At 41.1% G+C, this 27801-nt stretch overlaps 2 protein-coding genes and 1 pseudogene across 2 annotated transcripts in view; 1 reads left to right on the plus strand and 2 right to left on the minus strand.

Moving 5' to 3' along the window:
- The window catches only part of Eip93F (Ecdysone-induced protein 93F), a 145663-nt gene extending 143979 nt beyond the window's left edge, over positions 1–1684 (minus strand). The window contains exon 1 of the mRNA XM_028303805.1: positions 1577–1684. Within this exon, the coding sequence (XP_028159606.1) occupies positions 1577–1670 (94 nt within the window). The 5' untranslated portion in view covers positions 1671–1684. The remainder of the gene's footprint in view (positions 1–1576) is intronic.
- Positions 1685–2315: 631 nt separating this feature from the next.
- LOC114352273 (ADP-ribosylation factor-like protein 6-interacting protein 4) lies at positions 2316–18991 on the minus strand. Its single transcript, XM_028303806.1, has 3 exons — positions 18741–18991; positions 18170–18531; positions 2316–2338 (listed from the first exon to the last, which is right to left on the minus strand). Coding segments are annotated over exons 1-3 (387 nt in total). The 5' UTR covers positions 18743–18991.
- On the plus strand, positions 18829–27764 carry LOC114352274 (metastasis-associated protein MTA1-like; annotated as a pseudogene).
- The last annotated feature ends 37 nt before the right edge of the window (positions 27765–27801 follow it).

A 27801-nucleotide genomic window follows, 5' to 3' on the forward strand; every position in this document is an offset into this window, starting at 1 on the left:
GATTTGATCACCCAGGTGATCAAAGTAGACTCCAAGCGACACTTTAGTGTCCTTTGATCACTCATGGAGAACTCCACTTTGATCAGTTAGGTGATCTTATCCATGGGTGATCAAAGGACACCAAAGTGTCGCCTGGAGTCCACTTTACCTGGGTCAAATGTAAGTTATCAAAGTGGAATAGACCATTGTATTGTACTCGTTCGTACGTTCGTTTCAGCCGAAAGACGTCCACTGCTAGACAAAGGCCTCCCCCAAGGATTTCCACAAAGTCCGGTCCTGTGCCGCTCGCATCCAGACACCTCCCGCGATCTTCACCAGATCGTCGGTCCACCTAGTGGGAGGCCTGCCCACGCTATGTCTTCCGGCTCGTGGTCGCCACTCAATAACTTTCCTGCCCCAGCGGCCATCAGCTCTTCGAGCTATGTGCCCCGCCCACTGCCACTTGATTTCAGCGATTCTGCGGGCTATGTCAGTCACTCTGGTTCTCCTGCGGATCTCCTCATTTCTGATTCGATCACGCAGGGAAACTCCGAGCATAGCACGCTCCATCGCCCTTTGGGTGACCTTGAGCCTTCTTATGAGGCCCATAGTAAGCGACCACGACTCAGATCCGTATACCATCACTGGCAACACACACTAGTCAAAGACTTTTGACTTGTACTCGTAGAGATAAAATAAATATATTTTTATGCCCTTCTCCCAGGTCCTAGGTAACATCTCTACCAAAACCCAAGAAATATTTAGACATGTAAAACACAGACAAACAGAGTTCCTTATAACCTTACATTAGTATACGTACGTCATAAACTGTTTGCCGACTGCTCGTTAGCTTATTGCGTTTAGGGTTCCGCAGCAAACAGCGATATTGCACAAGTTGTGCTAAAAACGTTTCGTCTGCGTTTATTAGCTTGGTTTAGTGAAGTTTGTTCTTAAAGTTGAAGGGCTTTTTTACGAAAATACGTCGCGTTTGTTTTTGAAAATGAAAACTAGTGGGAATGTTTTTTTTTTATTTTATAAGTGCGTAATGCTGTTTGATTTTTTTTCTTTCTTCTTTATGTCATTTTAATGTTTTTTTTTTCGATTTTTAGAAGCCAAAGCTCAAAATTATTATGATAAACGTAGACTAGACATTTGAGCTGATAATAATAAAATGTAGTTACCTCTAGGTCACTTGAAAAAAGTTTAATTTTGTTTAAGTCATTTTTATTGATGACTGTACACTACCAGTACTACTATTAATTTAATGTTGGCTGAATCTAAGAGTAGGCGCACACCGTTGATTTTTAGTTGGCCGATAGTTGTTTGTGCCCGATTTTAATTTGTATGAAGAATCGGCCAAATCGAATCGGCGTAGTGTGCGCACTCCCATACTGATCAACTGCCCGACTAAACTATCGGCCGACGAAAAATCAAAAATCTAAAAAAGTTTAATTGTGTATTTAAATACACATCCTAAAAAAAAAACAAATAAAAATTAATACTGGCAATCTGGCACCCACCGAGGACGGCTGATAAGATTCAAAATTCGAACGAAATGTGTACACGTAAGAAAAAAGAAATAAATACTGGCACTCACCGAGGATGTACACCATGTTTTTGGTCCAGCGCTGCAGCTCTTTGCGGATGGCGCGGCGTTCCTGTTGGCAGCGCGCGAACGAGCACTCCGCCATGGCCGCCGCACGGCTACACTGCAAAGGAACAAGGTTCAGTGCTTGGTAGGGTCAAGGTATTTTATGTAGGTATACCTATTAGTTTTTGTACGCAGTTTCAAATTTTCAAATTTAAATTAAAAATTAGAAATGTCTCAAGCATAGGACTTGTCACGCCCTGCAAGCCCCGCGTCAGTTGTTCAATGAAAGACTGACTTTTAGACTCTGATCACTGTAGGTAATATGGAGAATAACGCCCATATTCACAAACATTACTATGCGGTCTCACAGTGCGCGTGGACGCACCAACCAATCACAGAGCTCTATTCAACACTGAGCTTTCGATTTACTGATTCACTTAGGCAAGCATCGTTTGTGAATACGGGCATTAGGTATTATGTTTGCAAAGTTTCATCAAAATCCATTCAGTAGCTTTTACGTGTAAGAGTAACAAATTAATTCATTCTCATTTACATTCATAATAATATTTATTATTGGGACTAATTTGATGCTGATCTTGATAAATCAGCTTAGTAAGAGAAAATAGTACAAAGTTTAGTAGTTTTACTAGAACTTCTGATTTTGTAAACGTCTGTCTGCTGTCTAATGCAAATACGAGTATGACGATTCCTAATGAAATTTTAACGACGAACTTTTTAACCAAAGCTATTCGATCAGTTGCAAATCGCCTGCAAAGATGAAAATTCGCTTGTGAATCTGTAAATTTTAAAGTCCAGCTCGAATAATTGAGAAGTAAAACCTCTCTTCAAGTCGTTAAAACGAAACACACACAGATACTGGCCGCGTCTATCCAAGCCGTAACAGAAAAAAAACACGAACAAATTAAGCATTCGAAATTTAAAAACGCGAAACTGCAAATACACAATGGGTTACATAATTTTTAATTCCATTCTGTAGCAGTCGATATAATTCTACAGATGGAATTCAAAATTTCCCGGTGGAATCAATTTAGACAACGGCTTTTTTAGTCTGTGGGAGGGAGCGCCCGGGGCAGCGTCTGGACGTTGGCTAATGAAATATATTTTTGTGTTTAAAATTGAGATCTGTTTTGTGTTCACAATGACAAAATTAGTTTTTGTTTTGGTCGCACATTGCTGTGTTTTGTTGATGATAATACTATTAAGTATTCAAGTATGTTGTATTTTGTCCTTATTTTTGTGGTTTTGGCAAAAAGAAAAATAAATATGTATTATTGAAAACACAGCATCATGTAACTAGTAGCTATCAACAATTTGTGTATTTGCGATTCGTAAACAAAAAGTTAAATCAACAAAGCATTTTCAAAGGGCATCTAAAGATAGTATCAGTATTCAAAATGCAATCAAATAATTTAATCAGAATATTAGATCCAATCTCTTTTAATTGTTACGAACAAAAAACTTGTTTCAACAAATAAAATGTAGAGTTTGAAACATCATGACATGATACACCCCAATATCAACCTAAAAATTTGGCTCAACCAGTGACCTGTTTACTGTCAACGACTACAAAACTAAAACCTTTAACGCCACTGGTTATTCCCGTCACTCGCGCGTAACACGGTTAGCTCCATACAACGCCGAATACAAGCCAGTTGACAACCTAATTCCCTTAGCGGTGTCCGGCAAATCTTATTAACTCGACTTCCTGATAGCCCCCAGACGTCTTAAAACGAGATAAAAAAACACCTCCATCCAATTACTACAACATTCATCGAAGTATCGACTCCGCCGGTCAATGACCCCGCAAAAGGAGCTAACGAAATTCCACGAAAAACCTTCGCTCTCATCAAGGAACACCCGACACCCCCGAATATCCCCGAACCACCCAAATCTGCCCCCGAATTCTTATTTCAAACTCCAGACGAGGGGGGTATCGCGAAACTATTCTTATTTTAAAATCTCTCTCCACGGAATATGCCACGAAAGAGGTTCTTATTTTAAAAATATCACGCTCCACCGAAATTTTCTTATTTTAAAAACTTGAGGGGGGTGCGAACGTTCTTCCGAAATCCGCACCCACCTCCCATTGGCCAGTTATGATATTCTTATTTTGAAATCGCTTGGAGCGTTCCGATTCTGTTATTAAGATGTTGGTGTGTGAGACATTATGAAGAGGTTTATTGAATCGATATTGAAGCAAATCGCTACTGTGCTTCGGCTGTAGTTGGTTTACTCAAATGCTATGATCAAAACTCAGTTTTGACATAACAATTAGAAGCTTGTTAGCTGTAGTCGTGAATTTAACCGCTCGAGTGTGTTCAATAACGATATCTCTAACGTCCGAAGCTCGATCAGACCCGATCTAAGACACAAAGGCTACTGCGAGTTTCCAGTATCCATATACGACGCATATTGGAAAATTTATGTCGCAGATACAAATGAGAACTAACGCTTAATGAAATTTCTCATAACTTTATAGTTACACTAGCTTTCCGCCCGCGGCTTCGCCCGCGTGGAATTTTGTCTGTCACAGAAAAACTTTATCGCGCGCGTCCCTGTTTCAAAAACCGGGATAAAAACTATCCTATGTTCTTTCCCGGGACTCAAACTATCTCTATGCCAAATTTCATCAAAATCGGTTGCGAGGTTTAAGCGGGAAAGCGTAACAGACAGACAGACAGACAGACAGACAGACAGAGTTACTTTCGCATTTATAATATTAGTTGGGATATAAAATAAAACAGATTCTACTGAAATATAACGTTAATATTCTCAGTATCAATAAGTACTAGTGTACAGTAATGGCTGATAGTCAAGTCGTTGGTAATAAAAATGTTAAATGGGAACTGATTGATTGAATGATAATATCATTATGTTGATTTGAATATCGTTGTAATGTAGGTAGTTGTCTCATTCAATTTTCAATTGAAACGGTCGATTATAGCGATGCCAAATGTCGACACCACTCCAATTACAAATAAGTGACTTGATTAGGACGATTGCCTGATCGATCGCGTCGTAAATAACGACACACTGCCCCATTCAGAAACCTGACCTACACGACCCACTTAACTCCTATTGCGTCACCAGAGGCCCAAATTCCATTGCCCGAATTCGCGAGGAAAAAAGTTACGATTTGAATTTCAAACTTCGAACGCCTACCGATGATTTGAATTACGAATAGTTTCAGTAATGGCAATAAAAAAGAAGACATTTGAATTCGAATACCCTATTTCGAATTCAAATTTCGAGACTGGACATATAAAAATTACTGGCCAGTTGTATTAAAATGAGAATTCCGGCGTCGTACTGGAAAATGGAATGTGAAAAAAGAGTGCGATGCAACCAATAATCTTTCCCGCCAATTTCCATTGCTGTCAAATTTGGGCGCGCCACCCCCACCCCCGGCCCAGATCAATTTACGATAACTCGGTTTGAGCACGCCATCCCTCTCCGCCTTAAGACATCTAGCTATGGCCGTCTCCCCCGGATAAGTTCTAGAACTGCCCGACTGATTGCTAAGGGAATGACGTAACTGCTTTTCTTAAAGATGGAAATATCTATTTTTCTTTGAAAACGATTTCCGTGTCTAACGATGACACGTTAATTGTTGTAATTCATTTGTAGCGGTTTTAATGGACCATTGGTTAAGTTATTTCAAATTGCGTTGAGTTAAAACTGAGAGAGATCCTTGCTCTTGAAAATGCCAGGGCATAGAGCGATGACTATGAGCATACCTGTACCCAAAGTAATTACATAATGTATTCAGAGTGAAATTTTTCAAGAGTACGAAGTTAGCCAGATACGATAGGTACTAGACAAAATAGCGAAATATGCTCGAGTCAGAGGGATATTACCTTCTACTAGTCTCTCCAGCCCGTATAACATTGACCTACATGTTGCTACAAAATGTAAGCAAAAATCTAACAGTACACTTGCAAAATCACTCGGTCACATGTTTATTGCAGTATTAGGCAAAATTATGCGGGTTTTATTGTTTTTCACGAGAGGTGCTACATAATGCATGAACGTGTTAGAATATCAGACGTGTTTTTTAAAACTTCCTGTATTAAGGAACTTGTTCTTTGGTGATTCTGAGAAAAAAGGGGGACCAAAGTACTTGATAATTGATTGATACAGTGATTTTTTTTTGTAAAATATTATTTAATTGCATGATGTCTTAAGTGTTCTGTTATCATAATCATAATGTTAATTCTTTTGGAATACTTTTTTGTCTAGTTCTACTGAAGAGGAAAATGAAATAATTTATTCGCCCCTGTTTTCCAGGTACGCCGTTTCACCCCGGGCCGAAACCGAGACCATTCTCTCACGCGGATATGGCCCGGGACTTATTTTTAACTGTTGTGTGCGTGATGCGAGCATGTGTGCAGGGGGGACGTGCGTATGTGTGCGTTTGAAATATTCCCCCGTACCGTGGCGCCCGGAATTGATGTTTTTAATTAGTTTCCAGCGCTTTTCGTTGCCGACCAGTATTGGCTTTTTATAATATTACATTATAACCTATTAATCCCATAACTAACAAACGCCAGCCATAATCCCACTCGGTTGAAAGTTTAATTGAATACACTATTCGCTTAACAATTTCGTCAAAGTTACTTAAATATAAAACGAAACTGCGGAGCTGGTGACCCGGAACGCTTCCTGAAAACTTTCCTTTGTAAGCGAAAATTGAATAGGCGGGAAGTTCGTTCTCGCGGCACAAACCGCCGCATTGTCGAATCGCGGACATTAAAAATACCCAATATTAAAAAATAAAACAAATTCCCCGTCGCCTTTCAATTCGAAATTAGAATGCATTTGAAATTCGAATCAACGGGAATGAGTTTGGAGATTTGAATTAGGAAACTTGAGTCATGTGGAATTCATTTGAATCCTTGCCACAGTGTAATGTAGTTCCGAGGAAGAATCTGGCCAGCTGATGTTTCGGCGTTGAGTTTGGGGTGGGTTTGTTTTGTCTATGCAGCGGGAGAGTACGTAGTGGTTATATTTATTGTAGGTAGGGGTACCTGTTGCACAGAGCTTTGTTTTTGTTGATCGTTTGCTAGTTCGGAGTTGCCGCCTGTTCGGATTTGAACAACTTTATTATGAGGCCACATGGCGTACGTAGGCTCCAAAGTTGTATTAGGTTTTTTGTTTATCTCAGTTTAGAGTGGAGAATTTTTCACGGTTTTTTCAGCGGATTCAATTACGTGATTCCGTTATAGTGAGCGTTTTCGGCTATTTGCTTTTCGAGGTTGATCTTTTATGGCCACTTTTTGAGCTATTTGCGTTGCGATTCGCTTTGAGGGTTTTTTCCGTTACAAGAAGTGTTCAGATTAAAACGGTAAAAGTACTTTGATGTCTACCATATTCGGTAAGGTTATGCTTCATTTATCTATGTATAATTTGAGATGCAACTCTTAACGCTAAAAATTATAAATAACTATATCACAATGTTTTTGAAACTAACCAATGATCGACCACTGGATTCTTTTTTCAAACCGTGTTTTTTGGCTTTTTTCTTAGCTCTCATTTTTTCTTCTTTGCCTAAGACATTCATTCAAATATCCAAATAGGACACAAAACTGAATTTCCCAGTTCATCAGAGAGGTATTCTTGATGAGAGCACCATCGGACCAAAAAAGTCTTAGCCTCGCTTATCCCAAGGCGGTGGGGGGTGGGGGTGTTCGCGCCCGCGTGAAAGAATGCCGGGAATCAATACAGCCTGCACATTAAATTGGCCAGGGAAGGCACGCTTGACCCCTTTTTAGGTTTAGGGCAAGGGTTAGACTTAGACTATGGATAGAATGACGTTGATAGTTGATGAAAAAAATGGAGAGACTTGAAGTATATTTTGGGTAATGTCACATACATTTTAAGAACATTTCGGACGAATTATGAAGTAGTAATTTGAGTTAGAGAATTGAGAATTTGTTAAGTTGAATCAGAAAATATGGAAAGTTTATGAAACTATGATTTTAAGTTTTATTAGACGCACTTTTTGAGTTTCAAAAACTAGTTAATTTCGGGTTTTGTTACAAGAAAAGAAACCTTATCACTATTTTAACGCATGATAAAAAATGATTAATAGTGAGTGAAACTAATTAGATATACCTATTTAAATTGAAAAAGTATAAATTTCTGTTGTAAATAGATAGTAGAGATTTCGTAAATTCGTAATATCAATTTGAACTCTTTGCAACAGCGTTCATCCTCATTTTCCGGGAAGAGGCGAAGGACGCAGCGTCCCTTTGACGTGTCCCAACCGTCACTAATCCGAACAATAACAAACAAAATAAGCTAAAAAACCTAAAAAAATCCCGAAGCACACTTAGCCCGACCCATTTAGCCGCAATTGTTTCCAGAAAGCAACCAAAATGTCTACGGCGAAGTTTTTCTCACAAATTCTTAACAAAACCTTAAATAGACGACAGAAATGAGCCATCATGGTAACAATAGTAGGAAAAACAGTGGGGTAAAATTGGTCATAATGAGTGTCTTCTGCCCCCCCACCCCCTTTGGGTCAAGCGGGGAAATAAAATTTTAAATTGAAGCCGTGAAAAAGACAAAAATGGGAAGACCCGGTGCGGCGGGAGCGCACTGTGCAATGTAAATTTTGTTTAACTTTTGCGTATTTGATTCCTTTGCTTGGTGATAATTAAAAAATACACTGCATTGATTAAAATAAGAACAAGAATTTGGCTGTATGGTGTTATGCCTTTGCCTTTTTTCGTAAAAAAAGCTTAGCGATTGATTTTTTTTATGTTCTTTTTTCACTAGCCAGTATTTATACAAAATTATGAACATGCGTGGTGGCTCGCTACTGTTCGTTTTTTAAACGTTTTGAGAGACATTTGTTACACTATCGTTATGTGCATGTACACGTACACACACAAGTAAAGTTCACTCGCCTTCGTGAGTTGCAAGAAAACAACGTTATTTTAGATTTATTTTTAACTCATAGACATCTGAAAATTGTTTCTGTGTATTTATAATTTGACATAACATCTGAGTCAATATGCGCCGAGCTTTATAAGAAAATGAATTTCACTCTCTGCAAGGAAAATGAAAATTATTCCATGAATTTACTCAATGCCATTTAATGTTTTAATTTTAATGTATGTATAATTGCAAGTACTCTGCTTCTACGGAATGCGGGTAGGACAAATACGAGATTTTTGCGTTAGTCATACCCACTGCTCATAATGTTTATGTTAACTAATGACAACACTATTAACTAATTAAAACTAATTTAAACGATGCTTGCTAAAGTGTAGCAGCAAATCGAACGCACAGCGTTGAATAGAGCCCTGTGATTGGTACAACTCTCACCCTGTGCGTCCACGCACACTGTGAGACCGCATAGTAATATTTGTGAATAGGGACGTTAAACTATACTATGGCTGGTTGCACCATCTTACTTTAACTTTAGCAAACTTCAAAAATCTGTCAAACTCTACACTTAAAACACCGAATTATCGTTATAGTTACGGTTAAAGTTAGGTAGTACAACTTAGCCTATGTATTTAACTTTGAGAACGACTGTCTGAAAAGGCTCATAACCTCGACTTTTAATATTTCTTAGAAGACCCGGGAATTGAACCTAGACCCTTCCAGTCTTCTCTTATATCTTCAATTAGATACTCTATTACCACTGGATGGAGGAAAACAAACATTTGTATAGTACCTACTCTTGAAATAAGATCCATTATAAATAATAATATTATGTTTCTATGAAGGATGAATATTTGTGACTAGAGTGGTTTCACGTGAAGGATGAATATTTGTGACTAGAGTGGTTTCACGTGAAGGATGAATATTTGTGACTAGAGTGGTTTGATGTGACTAGAGTCCTTGCAACTCACGAAGACGAGTGAGCTTTACTTGTGTGAGTACGTGTACATGCACATAACGATAGTGTAATGTGTGTCAAAACTTTTGAAAAACGAACAGTAGCGAGCCACCACACATGTAAAGCTCACTCGCCTTCGTGAATTGCATCAACTATAAGGTTGGGTTGCACCATCTTACTTTAACTTTGACAAACGTCAAAAATCTGTCAAACTCCATACAAAAAACACCTCTTATCGTTATAGTTAACAGTCAAAAGTTAAGTGGTGCAACTCAGCCTAAAAAACTAATGCTGTACTTAACTAATGAAATATTAACTGGCCTTATACACGTATTCCTTTGATTAGTTAATGAGAAATTGTAATCACAATAAGAAACAAAGAAGGAACTGAACTGAGAAAGAAACCCCTACATGAAAACAAGCCTCGTACATGCATATTCCATGTTTACTTGTAAATAGGAATCTAAACTCAACGCCTTTGCTATTCTATTTTTGAATTTCAAACAAGATTAACGATCATTTATTACAAAAAAATAACTTAACCCCCCTTTCCAACTATCGGGCACACAGCGTTATACCGATAGAGGGTATCTTTGGAACACACACAAACTAATAATTAATCATCCGGCGTCTTCCCTCTTCCTTTCCCCCCCACCCAAGTTTAATTCCTGGTACACTACCCCCCACTTTTTTCCGTAGCATGTTTTCATTTTGTCCGTCTGCAGGAATAAGGAGAGCAGTTTCTGAGTACAAATTGAATTTTGTGGTCTTACTGAATATTTTAGAACGGAATAGAGGATATTGGGTGGTTTTTGTACCCTGAGCGTTTTAGTGTTAATTTGTTTTTTTTTCGCGGGCAAAGGAAACGGGCGGTGCGATGAGTTAGCGCCTTTTTCTAAGGCTGCGCGGTTTATTCCTTTGCTACATTTAAATTAAGTAGGTAACGTTCTTGGGAGAGCTTTTTTTAGAAATCTAATCAAATTGTTCAGAGCTGCAGGGTGTTCCTTTTATGAATTTGGTTTTAAATGTTCACAAGTTATCTAGTTTGGTTGCGTATTAAGGTACCTAATACTTGTATTATGAATATGAAACTTAAGTACTGGTATTTTAGTCATACCAATGATGTTCTTAGACTAAAAAATATAAGGGATGGAAAAAGTGGAACATAGTGTACGGAACCCTCAGGATAAAAGATCGCTTTTTATGAGTAACATTATCATTACCAAACGACTTGAAAATTGACAATTTTTAACCGACTTTAAAAAAGGAAGAGGTTTTATGTTCGACTGTATACTTTTTTGGTTTTAAGCGTTTTATTATGAGTTTATCTCGATATCTGAATTCTGAATTATGAAATAGCAATATTATTTTAGAAACATTAAAACCATTGGTATTTATTATTCCAAAAGAGCGAGCTCCTAAGAAATATGAAGCTAATAATTTGAACTCTAGCAGTGTGATACCAACGAAAAATATTTCTGACACTTGCTATTCATGCAGCATCGCCGCTTGCATATCAATAGGGGTTAAAATAAGCTTTTTTGATCTAGACATACTTACTCGTACCTAAGTATAAAATAAGTTAATAGTTTTACCCGGGAATTCACCTTGTCAATTTCAGTCTGTCTCACTCAGAACAGAAAGTCTCTATATCTAAAACACTATTTTTCTATACTTGAAGTATAATTGAAATGAGTTTTATTTCTTTACCTGAGATAGTAGGTACATCCTTTCATCCCTTACCAGTTTTATTTTCACGTAAAGAAGTAACCCAATCTCACGTGACTTCATAAAAACTGGTTCAATAGAGGTGTGACAATATAGAGTTATTTGGTAAACAAATGACGCGCGACATTCTGACGTATAAATTTTGTTAGCAACGATTGCTGTCCTCAAGGTCGCCTTACGTTCCACGACATTTCAAAACTTGCGCTTTTCGTTAAGATCCCACACAACTTTATACAATCACAAGTCCGAATTCCATTCCTATACATAAATATTTAACGATAAACTACTGAAGAGTAGATTTGACTTTCATCCTCAAAAAACAAATCAAAACAGTTCAAACAACATCTTTATCTCCAAAACATACGTCACACTTTCAATTAAACTTTTCATAAATTCTTTAACAAAAAAAACAAATGACACACTCATAAATGGAATCCAAGAAACAAATGAAGCACGACTGCATAACGCAATCTCTTTGTCTGCCCCGTTTCTTATCTATAATAATAATTAAGCACAGGTAGGTACCGTATAATAAGGAAAACTAAAGCACGAAAAATTGATAAAAGGGTGACCACCCCGTATTGATCGGGGTGCGCCACCCCCAGTGTATAAGTATAAAAAGCGTAACAAATTTTCGTCTTAAGAAAAGGAAAAGAAAAAATGTGTACAGCCACCCTGAGGGGGGCATCTGGGGGGGCGTGCATTTTTCCCGCGGTCTCTCTCGCTCTCGGACGTAAGATGTTACAAAGCCGTCTTTGTTGGATGTTAATTACATTTGGGAATATGGGTTTTTGGGGATTTTAATATTGTCTAGCCCTATCGATTTGGGTTGATCGTTGGTTGGGAGTTTAGAGTAGGCGCACACCGTTGATTTTTCGTCGGCCGATAGTTTAGTCGAGCAGTTGATCAGTATGGGCATGTATGGGAGTGCGCACACTACGCCGGTTCGATTTGGCCGATTCTTCATACAAATCAAAATCGGGCACAACTATCGGCCAACTAAAAATCAACGGTGTGCGCCTACTCTTACCGGTTGAATGCACTTGATCGAAGGCTCTGGAATAAGTTAACACAGGTGTGTATTGATAAAGCATTAGATTGCTACTTTTGTATACAGAAATGTGAGACTTGTGCTAATTAGGACTCTAATGGTTAATAGATCTCCTGAATGTTTTGAAGACAATCTTGCACTGAATTTAGGAGCGTTGTGTAGCTTGTTAAATTTTCTTTTGTCTGCAAATTAAGTCTGACACGACTGCCAAAATGAAGGTTATGTTTTGACCCAGTACAATTATGCGGATCAGTCTGTGAGTTAAACATTTCAGATTTGATTCCCAAAGCTTTGAGCAACTAAAACTAAATATTCAGTATCACTTCAAAAACAAGAGTATACATTTCCTCGCCTCGTCAACCAACTTGAGGACCAAAACGGTAATATTTCAAGTAAACGGAGATATCTTTGTATCAAAAAGAGGAGGGAGGAGCGTCAAGTTTGAGGCTTTGACTCCAAGTGGCACTTTCCTTTGCCTCCCTTAAGCTTAAGAGGTAAATTATTAAGATTTCGCTTTAAACTGCACGTTTTATGTCGACTTTTTTGGACTTGGAAAGGTAACTCGATTAGTAGTTTAATACGGTGAATAATTATGTTATTTTGATGATTAAAGTTTTGAGTCTCGGAAAATGTGACTTGGGAATAAGTACTCGTATGATTGGTGACCGGGATATGATAGAATTTGAAATGTTGGTCGTTAAGTCAAATGATTTGGTGGTGGTGGTTCATTAATGGTTTAAAGGTCACAACCTTACTCTGACCTTATAAGGTCATTTATAAATAACCTCTTCGATGTCTGACAAGACTGACGGCTTATCCTACCCTAATGGAATCAAATCTATTTATTTTAAGACCAGCTGGCCTGGGATTAGCAAGCTGAAGTGGTAGTGTGCAGGGCACATAGTAAGCAGAACTGACGGCCGATGGGGCAGCAAGGTTCTGGAATGAAGGCCGCATACCGGAAAACGCAGTGTGGGAGGTCCACCTTGTGGGTGGACCTCCGACGACCTGATAAAGGTAGCAGGAAGGCGCTCTGGATGCAGGCCGCTACTAACCATGCGATGTGGAAGTCATTGGGGGAGGCCTATGTTCAGCAGTGGACGTCCTGTGGCTGAAATGATGGCTCGGGAAACTTCGTACTGGGTGTCAATACGAGTATTAGTGTGGAAGTGTAGACAATAATATTATTATTGATTCAAGTTTTCATTGACCTAACGAAGCTGTAAAATATATTTTTTGTGTTATTGCTCGACCTAGGAATTGAACCCAGAGTTTTCAATATTATGATAGAGTCTACTCTGTAACTAGTCGTCTAGGTCTAGTAACTAGATCATAGAGGAATTAGATTATAGAGTAACATTAATTTCAGACTAGAATTTCAGTTGTTAGAACTTTTCCTTGAATTGGCTTACGAGTAAATCGCTCTTAATAAATTTTATTACACTTGGATAAATCATCCTTTTTGTGCGTAAAATAGTTACATTGCAATGTAAGTATGTAATCATTGTTCCTATTTCAAATATTGACTATCTGATATTCATTATCAAAATTATATCAACTAAAGTAAGAAATAAACAAGCTGAAATGACTAACTAGACAAATACCATAAAAATATTACTAGTGTCTCTACAATACAAACATTCTATAAAAATCCAACAAAACCTCCACTGCGCAGCTAAAAATGCAAATCCAAATGAAAAAAACATACGAAACCGGTTGTCTAATTAATAGAAACAATGACAAGCGCGTACGCAGCCGCCATCTTGGGCGCCGACCAATCACAGCGCTCGCGCCAAGGTCGCGCGCAATGTCAAAATAGCTCTTCCTAGTTTGTCTAGCTGTTGCTATATTGATAACAGTTTGGCAGCCATGTTGTTTTTGATAACCTTATCGTGATAGCGTTGGAATAGTTCGTACTTGAGTTTTCAATCTAGTTAGTAGGTTTGGAAATAATAATGATTCTTGCTTTTTGTTATCGCTGTTTGTAGTTGTAAAATAGTTTCTGAGATTTTAATGTTTGGGCTTTCTGAGTAATATGGAAGTGTCTTGAGCTAAAAAGTTTTATGTTCGATTCTTTATTAAGTAACTTTATAAAAAACATACATACCTACCTATGCAGTTCACTATGACTTCCGTACTTGCTTAATTCTTTAGAAGGTAATGAATGTAATTTTCAGGTTAAAACACAGTTACCAAAAAATTTACTTTTTGTTTGTAGTCCATCATACTCTTGAATAGAAAACATATTATGACAGAGAAATTAAACTATCAATATAGGTACACAAGGTCGACCGACGACATCGTAAATCTAGCAGGAAGGCGATGGACGCAGGCCGCTACCAACCGGGCAACATGAAAAGCATTGGGGGAGGCCTATGTTCAGCAGTGGACGTCCTATGGTTGAGATGATGATGATAAGTACACTGAACTGTGAGACTGCATTTTTCGTTGAAAAATAGTCCCTATTACAACTAAATATAATAAATACTAGCTTTTGCCCGCGGCTTCACCCGCGTGAAATTTAGTGTCACAGCTCACAGATCGACATAAATTAAAGCCTATATGTTAATCTGGGTTACAAACAATAATAGTGTAAAGTTTCAACAAAATCCGTTCAGTAGTTTTTGCGTGAAAGAGTTACAAACATCCAGACATCCAAAACTTTCGCTTTTATAATATTACTAGCGGCCGCCCGCGACTTCGTACGCGTGGATCCCGTTTTATCCCCTTTAAATTTTTCCTGAATTTTCTTTCCTCACGGAGCCCGAGACCTTTCCAACGAATGCAAAACCGTGGAAATCGGTTCGTGCGTTCTGGAGTTATAGCGTCAGGGAGGAAAACCCGACTTATTTTTATATACTTAGTAGATTAGTGGGATGGTCCTATTGTGTACAGCTTGACGTGCCATTGTCTAAGTATATTGGGTTTTCACCACCCAAACCGCAAGTTCAAAGTTCACAGCTCTTGTGCTAAAAACTTTTGTGCCAAAACGCCGTTTGAAAATTTCTAATAATAATGTGATTGTCCAACCAAAACCCGTTTGATGCAAGGATGTGACTTCAAAACAATACTTTATTTTCTAAAATAGTTACAGAATCCATTTTTTTCAAAGACGGGATACCTGAAAATAAAATGGAGGATGATGGAGGAAATTATTACCTACTGAAAATCCCGGATGTCATTTAATAAGGTGAATAACTTTTAGACTTTTCTCTGATATTTTTCAGGATACAGCAAGACATTTCAATTTAAGCATTAATCTCTAGAAGAAGAAGTAGGTAGAAGTTGACCAACTTTACACCATTTTTTAGCAAATAAATGTAAAGCATTATGAAATTTCAAAATCATCCTTCTAATTTATCTTTTTATTCAGTTTCGACAATTGAAATCATTCTCAATTTTAAGTGGTCTAAAAAGGTACAGTGGCCATAAAAGGGGTCTCTAATGCCAGTTTTCACCATCAATCCCTAATTTTGAAGTAACCCCTATGAAAACAAAATTCCAGTAATGTGTTACCATAGGGGTCACTTAAAAATTAGGGATTGACGGTGAAAACGGGCATAATTTAGTGAATTAATTTGTAAATGTAATTAGGCACTTACAGGGCAGACAATTATGTACCATCCAGGATGGTCCATCCTAGACTGCATCTCACTTAACACCAGGTGCGATTGCGGTCAAATACCTACCTGCCTTGTCTAGCATAAAAAAAAACATTCCGTAAAACGTGTGTGACAGCCCTGGCAATCTGACATTCCTGTAAGGAGTGAAAGCATGACCCTTGCTCTTAGAAACCGCGCCCGCGCATCTGTAATTCCTAGTTTTGAGCAAACAACTCCGTAATCGCCCAAATTGTCTATTAGCGGTTAATGTCTGTGTTTTGAGCCTTGTTTATGGTTACGTCATTGTTTTGATGGTTCTGGGTTCGATGCCCAGTTGGGGGAAATTAATATTCGAGAATACCTCGTGTGTTATTAACAAATACGTATTATTTATCACCATCATCATTTTATCATTATCTATCAGGTCATTTAGAGTTCCACTCAAGAAGCACGAACCTCTTTAATTTACTAGAGATACAGGCCAAGAGCTTCTTCGTTGTAGAAAAAAAAGAAAAAAAAGGCAATTAGAGGAAGTGTCTTCCACTCGGTGGACCGACGATCTGGAAGGTCGAAGATTGCGTCTGGATGCAGGCAGCGCATCGCCGTTTGTTGGAAATCTTTGATGAGGTTAAATTATTGAGTATTGATGCCTTTGCCACCCTTTGCCCTGCAGTGGACATTAGGTAAGGTATACATAGGTAATAATATGTATGTATGAACTTATGTGCAGGCAGTTCAGCAGAAGTTACTTAATTTGAAAACAATGCATTTCCTAAGAAAGAAGTAACGATTTTACTAAAGCTTAAACGATCTTATGGCTAGAAAGCGATGTCTTCCAGACACCCCAGGAGACAAGACAGATGATGTACTTGCGGCGTTAGCGACGATATTTCATTGTATTTATCATAATTGCAGCCGCACACGACTTCATACGCGTGGATCCCGTTTTACCCCTTTAGGAGTTGAATTTTGCAAAATCCCGTCTTAGTGAGCACCTACGTTCTAAAAGGAACCCCCATGCAAGATTTGAGACTCCTAGCACTTGTAGTTTCTGAGATTTCGTGGTGAGTAAGTCAGTCAGTCAGTGGTCTTTCACTTTCATAGATTTAGATAGATCTGTGTTTTATACGCAAAATGAAGAGTTCATGCCGCCAATATAGTGAGCTTACAAACCGGGTCAGCAGTGCGCCGGTTTGGGCCCGCCGCCCGCCGCCCGTGAATCCGCGACGCCGGATTAAACGCAGTTTACGTGACACGGAGAGCAGTGGTTAACTGCTAGTGTTGGGGGTCTATCGATGGACGTATTGTTTTGTGCAGATGATGGCACGTTAAGGTAAACTTTGCTTTGTTTGGGACTAGAGGCGCAATGTAAAATGTCCAAGGATATTATTTATTTAAACACGGTGGCATCTTATTATGTCTTTAGTAATAGAGGCGATGTGCTGTCTGTACTATAAAATACAGTTAAATACCGTATCCAATTCTAAAGTTTCTTCTGGTGCTCTAATACAACTAATTTTGGTATAGGAACCGTCATTAGCAGGTAAACACTTCTTCATTCGTACAAATTGATTAATCAGCTGATAAATGTATTTGTCATGGTCATCATTCATTTGAAATGAGGAAATGCACTACCTACAAATTAAATGTTCCATTTTGGGACCTGGTAAAAACTGAAAATGAGTTGTATTTAAATTATTATTATAACTACTATAACCTCGTAAGACCGAAGAGTAAATTTTGTCGACTTCTAAGTATCGCCGAATGTGCTTTCAGAAGAACGAATAATTTGTAGTAGTAAACGCCGAGCACTTCGAGTAAAAAAAATTCTATGTTAGAGATTTTCTTTTGCATTCATCTTTTCAGGGGCTCTATATAATAGTGCATAGAGCTTATTTTAGGTGAAAAATAATAAAAATATGTTTTCTCTTAAAAGAACATTCGGTATTACAGACTTTAAAAAGTAAAAGTAAATTAATTGTATTTTATACTTTAAAGTGAAATGTAAATGTAACCTTCTTAATAAATTAATCTATACTTATAATAAATCTGTAGAGAGGTCAATTCTGTACATGAAATATATTTCCAAAATAACTATCAGGGGGTGATTAGTGATCGATACTGATGCCAAAAATGCAATCAGTAAAATTTTTGTCTGTCTGTCTGTCTGTCTGTCTGTCTGTCTGTCTGTATGTTCCTTATAGAAACAAAAACTACTCGACGGATTTTAACGAAACTTGGTACAATTATTCTTCATACTCCTGGGCAGGTTATAGGATACTTAGGAATTCCCACGGGAACGGGAATCAGCGGGAAAATCCTTTTGTATGAAAAATCTAAACCGCTTAAGTTAGACGCTTGAAATTTCTGCGAAGTCTGAGGAAAATATTGGTCAAAAGATTCATGATCTAGTGATATACAATCGTCCAAATCAATATTATTCCTATTCTCCAAATGATAACGTAAATCACTCACTTCTTTAAATAATTGTTCTAACCTGGCATCGGACCGTTTAGCCCGCTTGCTCCGTTTATGGCGCCGATGATGTCGACGTTTCCGCTTGCGCTTCGAGGAATCCGAACTTGATGAGTCCGTACTTGAGGAACTGCTGGACGAAGACTCCGACCTCGGCCTAGGTCTAGATGGACCTGGTTGATCACGCGCCTCATTTTCCCCCACATTTTGCACTGTTTCCGAATCATCCATCCTATGAAGTAACTTTACGTTAGAAAAAGCTCAAAATCAATTATATTTTCTCCACAAAACTTGTAGGAATTTGATATTTTATAAAAAACAAAAAACGGAGAAGACACTATAATTTAACAAAAATCGAACGTTTAAACGTTAATAAACTTTATTTCCGCAAGGGAAAAACTAATTTATAATTTACAAGAAGTAAAAATTTTTATCACTTACATCGTAGGTAGGAACGAAAATAACGGTCGACTGAATTTAGTACGCAGTTCAGTGAGACCGTCCGCACTCGACGAAAAACAAAACGCCAATGACGCTAGAAGTTCGCAATCGCGAACACTGCCTGGTGGGGGGAAACGCCAGATGGCGCTAGTAGCTGTGTAAAACGGAAGTAAAGGAGAAGAAAAAGGTAGGAAATAGCACGAAAAATGGAAAGCCTATCTCATTATTATTAAGCTTTGAATAAGGTCAAGCTATTTAATTTTTACTTTTATATTTTTCACACATTTCTACATCACCTGTTAAAAATTTTTCGGTGATAAAAATGTTGTGGTGTACATATACCGTCACGTTACGAGTAATAAAAAATGAAAAATATTGCGAAAACGGGTTTTCACGCGTACGAAGTCGCGGGCACAGCTAGTTATTCATAAAACCACACGCGTTCGAAGACCCAGCCAATGTGAAAGATTTCTAATGATCGTGATCGTTTGCAATAATTCTTGACTATCGTGATCTTTTGCGCCTATTGTGGTTTTTCCTAGCTTTCCACGAGGAGTTTGCATTAGTTTACTTTTATAGTTGAGTTCAATTCAAAAGTCTGGTTTCTTTACTTGAATAACGCATTCTCTCTCGGCAGACGGCCGGCGTTTTCGGCGAGAGCGAAGTAGAAGCCAGCAAGACAGGCCGCGGCGAGGGCGACGAGACAGCGCTCTCCGTGTCGCACCGTCCGCACCGCTGCACCGTGCTCAACTGCTCCAAGGTAACGTGCGATGGTTACACTCAACGCAAGGTTGGTCACATACACACTTCTAATCTTCCAATACCATTATGGTACCAGTCTTATAAGAATCACCTGATTACATTGATTTTTTTATCAGAAACTTTGTATAAAAAATTCGGTAAAAAAAATCATAGCAATTAGCAACCCGTATTTTACAAAGCGATAAGCATAAAAGCAGAGGCATGCAGACCGATTTCAACCGGCCAATTTGGAAATTTAAGGGAGGCCTATGTTCAGCATTGGATGTTCAATAAGTGAAATGATGTAGATAAATTTTTATTGACTTGGTTTGGATTATTTTGAGATCATGATACATCGCCTTGATTACTTGAATTTCAACATTAGAACAATATCAGGTCAGCATTTATGATCGAGTTTGAATCGAGGTCTGTAGACTCTCTAGCAAAAATAGAAAAGAAAGATTGTTCAACTCTAAACTCTATTCAATTGATTTTTGTTTTTACTAGTGTATAATTACCCTAACATTGCAAAAATAAATGCTGTGTATACCTGTAATTGAGGTCATATACGTATCATGTGTTAAACCATGTTAAAATGTATAACTGTATAATGTATGTGACTTTGTTGGTGTACCTAATAAATAAAATAAAATGTGATAAGCGCGTTTACACACTGTACTGCACCGCTGCCGCGCATGTCATGTTGTTGCCGCTGCGGCTCAGTGTGTAAACGGGCTAATGTGTTGCGCATACGTCGGCAGGAGTTCAAACTGCGCGCACACCTCGCGCGACACGTGGCCACGGCGCACGGCAGCGGCGAGGGCGCGCGGCCCGTCATGAAGACGCGCGCCGCCTTCTACCTGCGCGCCTCGCCCTTCACGCGCCTCGCGCGCCGCCTCGCGCGCGCCCTGCGCCGCCCGCGCCACCACGCGCGCGCGCCCTTCTCGCCCATCAACCTGCAGCAGGTCAAGCACGAGTGTGAGTGTCGTACAGGACCGCAGCCCGACCGGGGCCCGTCAGCAGACGCGCGCCGCCTTCTACCTGCGCGCCTCGCCCTTCACGCGCCTCGCGCGCCGCCTCGCGCGCGCCCTGCGCCGCCCGCGCCACCACGCGCGCGCGCCCTTCTCGCCCATCAACCTGCAGCAGGTCAAGCACGAGTGTGAGTGTCGTACACGACCGCAGCCCGACCGGGGCCCGTCAGCAGACGCGCGCCGCCTTCTACCTGCGCGCCTCGCCCATCAACCGGCAGCAGGTCAAGCACGAGTGTGAGTGTCGTACAGGACCGCAGCCCGACCAGGGCCCGTCAGCAGACGCGCGCCGCCTTCTAAAGCCCGGTCTGTGAGCACGTAGAATTTTGTCCAATGAACCCTAGCATATATGTACAGACAATAGACATCAGATCAGTGGCGTAACTATAGGGTGGCAGGGCCGGCAAAATGCCTCCGACCACCATCCCAGCTCGTGGTGGTCCCGGGGCGTCCCTGAAAAATAATCTAAAGCCCGGTCCGTGAGCACGTACAATTTTGTCCAATGACCCCTAGCTACCCATCCCTATCGCTCGCGCGCAATTATATTGCTGTCGCGACTGTGCGACTGGCACCCGCAGTGAGTGTGCAAGCGCGATAGCAACATAATTACGCGCGAGCGATAAGGATGGGTAGCTAGGGTTCATTGGACAAAATTCTACGTGCTCACAGACCAGGCTATACCTGCGCACCTCGCCCATCAACCTGCAGCAGGTCAAGCACGAGTGTGAGTGTCGTACAGGACCGCAGCCCGACCACCCGTCAGCAGACGCGCGCCGCCTTCTACCTGTAGTATGGAAGACGTAGCGTGGGCAGGCCTCCTACTAGCTGGACCGACGATCTGGTAATGGTTGCGGGAAGAACCTGGATACGGGCAGCGCAGGACCGTTCATTATGGAAAGCCTTGGGGGAGGCCTTGTCCAGCAGTGGACGTCATTTGGCTGAAACGATAGTACCGTAGCCCGACGAGAGCCCGCCACCAGACGCGCGCCGCCTTACATGAACCGTAGCCCAGCGAACAGAACTACGGTAGCTGTGGGCCATTGGTGTTTGTCAATGGCTAAATTAGTTGTAAGATTTTTATTTTTGTGATTTGTATTGTCCAAATGTACTAGAATAGGCTTGGCACTAAAGGGAAAGTTTAAAAGATACTCTTGGTCTTCAACATTGATGTTTAATCCAACTGGTAAAAGGAAGACCGAGGAGTTTCTTTTCAACATTTCTTGCAGTGTAAAATGTTATTTTAGCATATTGGACCTTCGAGCCAGATATGAACCAGCGACCTAGTTAGATAGTAATGTATTGTCAAAACTGTGCATACATAGTTAACTCGCATGGAGCCGTTCCGTTTGTTATTCCACTATTGACCGATTTAACTTTTTCAGGTTCAATAGCAATGGCGGGATTAGGCGGCGCAGAACTCCGCGCGGCGGGCGCGCCGGGCGGCACGGCGCGCGCGCGCGGGCCGGTGGGCGCGGTGGCCANTGGCGGCGGCCCGCGGCGCGCCGGCGCACGCGCGCCACGACTGGCTGGCGCTCACGCCGCGCGACCGCATGCCCGTGCCCGTGCACGTCGCCTTCCCCAAGCCGCCCAAGGCGCCCGGTGAGACTACAATACTATTTACTAGCCTATGCTCCGCGCGGCGGGCCGGTGGGCGCGGTGGCCACGCGGCTGGCGGCGGCCCGCGGCGCGTGCTTCTATAAACATTAATTATGCTCTTCCAATGAGGGCTATCGTTTTTATACTTAACAGTTGGCACCCCTGGCGATTGACAGGACCTTACTCTACAGTGGCGCCATCTTGATGAGTGCAAATGCGATAGTCCTCCTACCACTTTAGCGCTCACCAGCTGGCGCCACTGTCTTCGCTACTAGCAAGTGACAGGACCTTACTCTACAGTGGCGCTAACTGATGAGCGCTAAAACGATAGCCCTCATTTATTCCAATTGGAAGCGAATGATTGAATACTCATATAGCTGACTAAACCATTCACCGTTACCACCATGTCAATAAATGGCGTAGCTACTGCCTTGTAAATTATACAGGAACATCCAGAGTCCAGAACAGAATTGACGACCTTTTTTAACCGACTTCAAAAAAAGGAGGAGGTTCTCAATTCGTCGAAATATTTTTATAGATTTATTAGGGCTGTCTCAAGAAATTTCATAAAGGCCCACCCTAGCATGCCTTAGATAGTAATCGCCAGTCTACAAAATAGAAATATGTAAAAGGTGAAAGACCTTGAAGGTCTTTCACTAGTGGCATGAGAAAGTTCCACAGTGACGCCACTGCAGCGTTTCTCCACGCCTCTAAGTGGACAGTTTGACACCATACCCCAATAATTCGAAACCACAACTTTTTTAAAAAGACCCTTCATTCTGGTCTTAAAAACTTACTTGATTTTAAATTACCTGTAAATAATGATTTTTGCTCGCATTGTAATTGAAAAAAGTAGTTTTATTGAGTTGACAAAATAGTGACGTCACTTGCTTGTAGCGCCATACAAAATCTATGGGAGAGTTTCGTTTTGACAGTTTTAAAAAGTACGTCAATTGATTGGTGGTGTCAACATGTCTATTGAAGGCACCCTGAAGAAATTGATAAACCAAGACAACATTGGATCGCTTGAGAAACGCTAACTCCATTCGTTATTGCAGACGGCAGCCTGATATACGAGCGTGTGGCGTCACGCGCCGAGCTGGACGCGCGCCGCGAGGCGGCCGCGGCGCCGCCGCCCGCGCTCAAGCGCCGCGCCTACGACGACATCAACGGGCTCGACAGTGAGTACAAGCTTTATCTTGAGACTCGTGACCGATACAACTAGCCCGTAACTTCAACGACAACAAAACACTGAGTTACGATCCTATCGAGTAACGTTCTATCAAAATGACCCTTGTGAATACGGATTTAGACAGTTCTAAAGTAGCCCTGTGGCCTAATTCACGTATTTTGACAGTCAAAATCTTGCTGACGACGTTCAGAAGTCGTTGAACTGTTCAATGGGACGACTTCTGAACGTCGTCAGCGAGATTTTGACTGTCAAAATACGTGAATTAGGCCACAGGGCTACTTCGCAAGGCCGGTTACTCATTATGACGCAGCGGCGACGTAGTTGAAGGCCCCTTACGAATCCAAAACAACGCCGCGGTATTGTGTGTAAACGTGCTAAGGCCGTTTTGTAAACAACTTAACGTAGTTTCGAATCTATCTGTCATGCCGGCACCTCGCTCTGCGTGAGAGATAGAGACATGGGAGAGAGAACTTGAATACTTTGTTATAAAATTTAGATTAATGTAATGTCCTTTTTAAATTCTGAATCGATATTAACTAGCTATTATTTCTTCCTTCCGCTAACCTAATGGAAGCAGCAACAGGTAAGTAATTAAATACATAAATCTGGTTTCGGTTAATATGAAACAAATTAACATTTCGTTTCGTACACTGTTCAAATTATATCTTAATTTATGACCTTTTGAAATCCAATTGACAATAAAATAGGTTGTATGAAATGAAAGATTTTTCAAGTGCAAGTCAATTACTGAATTTGAGAGAATTTTTCCTCAAAGTGGTGGCAAACAAATTCCAATTAAAGTGACACATTCACGAACACTTTCCTACTACATACTATTTATAACTCGATTCTTGAATACATGACAATGTACAGACATCAGATCAGTGGCGTAACTATAGGGTGGCAGGGCTGGCAAAATGCCAGGGGCCCCCGACCACCATCCCAGCTCGTGGTGGTCCCGGGGCCTCCCTGAAAAATAATCTAAAGCCCGGTCCGTGAGCACGTAGAATTTTGTCCAATGACCCCTAACTACCCATCCTTATCGCTCGCGCGTAATTATATTACTGTCGCGACTGTGCGACTGGCACCCGCAGTGAGTGTGCGAGCGCGATAGCAACATAATTACGCGCGAGCAATAAGGATGGGTAGCTTGGGGTCATTGTACAAAATTCTACGTGCTCACAGACCAGACTATAGATACACTAAGGCCCTTTTCACATGTTCCGGTTGCCGGCTAACCGGCGCCGGGTACCCGGTGGTGAAGTGTATGGGCATGCCGGGTTAATTACGCCGGAACATGTGAAAGCTACGTACCATGCCCATACACTTCACCACCGGATACCCGGCACCGGTTAGCCGGCAACCGGGACGTGTGAAAAGGGCCTAAGGGTCCTATGCACAGAATTTGCCACGGGTCTCTGATGGTATAGTTACTCCACTGCATCAGATCCATTCAAAAATCGAGTTCCATCGAACCTAGTACGAAAGTTTTATTAACACTTTTAATTTTTCTTTGTTTATGATCTGTGGAAGAGGGCGCTGATCTTTTGAGATACAGGTATTCTATACCTAGTTCGGAAATCAGAGTTCTTTTAAAGTCTCTGTATTATGTTACAATTAATAAAGAAATAAAGAAAAAAAAAGTGTTCCGCCATCCCTCGAGCATGAGTAGACTCGTCACCGCCCGTCGTTGCAGGAGGCGCGGCTCCGCGCGAGGCGGGCGCGCCGCCGGCCAAGCGGCCCAACAAGCACCCGGCGCCCATGCAGCGGCCCTCGCGCGAGCAGTACGCCGCCATGTGTGCGCGCGCGCAGGCCACCGGACAGCCGCTGCCGGCGCATGTGTTTGCGCACGTTAGTATACTTTTGTTTTTTTGTTTTTATTGCAATGAGGGTTTTCGCGAATGAAAAATCCGCCAGATGGCAATACGTAGACGCGAGGTCCAAATGCTGCATGATTGGCTATTGTTATTTTTGACATGACATTGACAGATATGTCAAAATCCACCAATCACGCAGCAGTCAGACCCCACATCTACGTCCCGCCATCTAGCGGATCTTTCATTTGCGAAAACCCTCATTGACTAACGCCCGTATTCACAAACATTACTATGAGGTCTCACAGTGCGCGTGGACGCACAGGGTCACACACGAACCAATCACAAAGCTCTATTCAAAGCTGTGCGTTCGATTTGCTGCTTCACTTAAGCGAGCATCGTTTGTGAATACGGGTGTGAGTTCTGGTAGTGGAGTGGGACATGTGAAGTATAGCTTTCACGGGCTTATTATTCTAAAGTATAGCTGACAGTACGCCGCCATGTGTGCGCGCGCGCAGGCCACCGGACAGCCGCTGCCCGCGCATGTGTTTGCGCACGTTAGTATTACTTCTTTATTTGGTATTGTAATAATTTAACTACAGGTAGGTATAGCGCCGTAGGTTCTTGCAATAGTGGAGTAGTGACATGTTGTGTCATAAAAAGCTGTCACGGTATACATGCAGTACATATTTTTTTCGACCTCTCAAGTGACGATGACGTTTGTTGTCTCAAAAACAGCTTCACATTGCACTCTAATACCGCATGAACCTCATCAGCTAAGCGCTATTCCTGTAAATTCGAATTAAAAAGATAAGAGTATTAAAAGAAGTATCATCCATAGAATATTCTCTCTATTGGATTTGGATTTACTTAGTTTACATGGGTTAATAATACCTCTGTGGTATAAGCCTAGACGCAGACCACCGACTTTTAGGTGGCCGATAGTTGGCTGTTGATCAGTATGGAGATGTATGAATGAAAGTGCGCACATTACACCGATTTGGTATCGGCCGATTCTTCATACATATTAAAATCGGGTTCAACTATCGATAGTCGGTTCTGCGCCTAGGCTATAGTCTAAACCCAAGCTTACTTATAGCAATTACTATTGTTGTGGAGCATAGTCCTTACAGTGAGGATAATGGGGATGTTGCCTGGGTCAAAAAGCAAGAGTTTTAATTAGTCCGTCAGTTAACTTATAAAAAAATACTCTACACGTATTTTTCACTTTTTCAAACTAATGAAAATTTAAAGAGATAAAGCGCCCCAAAGTTCATAAGAAGAGGCCCGTGACGTCAACGCTTGCTTAAAAATGCCGCACGTTGTGACGTCGTGCGCAACTTCAACGCACCATAACTATGTAATTATTTGTTAAATTGACAAATAAAAATATATGTGTCCAATATTTTTTGATATTAAACATTACGGACTAAAAAAATTTTTTTAGGCAACTAGCCTATTATGCTATGACTATATGGTACGTTTATTTCTTGTATGTAATAAACATAATAAAATGCAGGTAAACGGCAAGCCGACCAACATAACCGGGCGCGGGGGCCGGCGCCACGTCATCTCGTGGATGGACGCGCCCGACGACCTTGACCTCTACTTCCGGGCCACTGAGGCCGCCAAGTGAGTGTCCGTTATCGCACGACTTGTTTTTATGTATTAAGAACCAAGTGATGCTGAAGTAATTCCATTACCTTTTATGTTAGACTTTTACTTTTATTGTTATCAATAGCTTACACATTATGGTAATACCTATTGCTCATCATGCGACATCGACTTTGAATTAGTCATCAAAATTACACCAAGATGGTGTTTTTACATGGACATAATATTTTTCATTTAAAGTATATTTGTCGATAACCAATAATTCCACTTGACACTGGGCACTTACCTTACCAAATAATGAATTGGAAGCTGTTTGTCAAAAACGCGTTTCTAGCCATCACTAGGGTGGTGTCATATAGACTAGAGATTCCATATGACACCACCGGTGGTGTGAAAAAGGAATGAAAGAAGCAGTACGACAATATGGAGCAATTAAAAAGCTATTTTTGTAACCGCCACCACTGATATTTACCCCAAAGAAGAGCTGTGTTGCTAAAAAAAATCCATGTAAGAGCACCTCAAAAGTAACTGGTGAAGAATGATTCGAGCTGTGCATTCGTTCCTCAGGGCCGCCCGGCGAACACTGAGCTGCGGCGAGCTGCGCCGCGGGGCCCGCGCGCCCTGGCGCCCGGTGCGCGGCGGCGCGGCGGCGGCGGGAGGCGGCGGCGGGAGCGGGCGCGGCGGCGGTAGCGGGCGCGGGCGCGGCGGCGGGCAAGGGCGCGGGCGCGGGCGCGCCGCCGCTGCAGCTGGTGATCCTGGACTGACAGCAGCCGGCGCGCACGCCGCACCCGCCGCACCCGTACACCATGGAGGCGCTGCTCGGCTGAGCGCCCCCGTACACACCGCCCGCCTCGGGCCGCGCTCGAGCGAGAACGAAGATTGTATTTTTGGTAATCGAATCGCCGAGGACGGATTCTGTAGATAATATTTTAAACTATATTGTTCTTATGTGGTTTGATCTGGCGTCGAGCAAAATAATGTATTTGATACATAAAACGATATGTAAGTCTATTTCATTCGGAGATTCATTGTAGGATAATTTACAATTTTTTTCATAAATAAAGCACAAATTGAAA

Source organism: Ostrinia furnacalis, unplaced genomic scaffold (genome assembly GCF_004193835.3).
Source record: "Ostrinia furnacalis isolate ACB-3 unplaced genomic scaffold, ASM419383v2 OfSCF1301, whole genome shotgun sequence".
Taxonomy (NCBI): domain Eukaryota; kingdom Metazoa; phylum Arthropoda; class Insecta; order Lepidoptera; family Crambidae; genus Ostrinia; species Ostrinia furnacalis.

Coding starts and splice junctions, on each gene's coding strand:
- LOC114352273 (XM_028303806.1), bottom strand. Junction 2,339..18,169: donor ATTTCAAGCGTCTAACTTAA/GCGGTTTAGATT, acceptor TCATCTTTGCAG/GCGATTTGCAACTGATCGAA.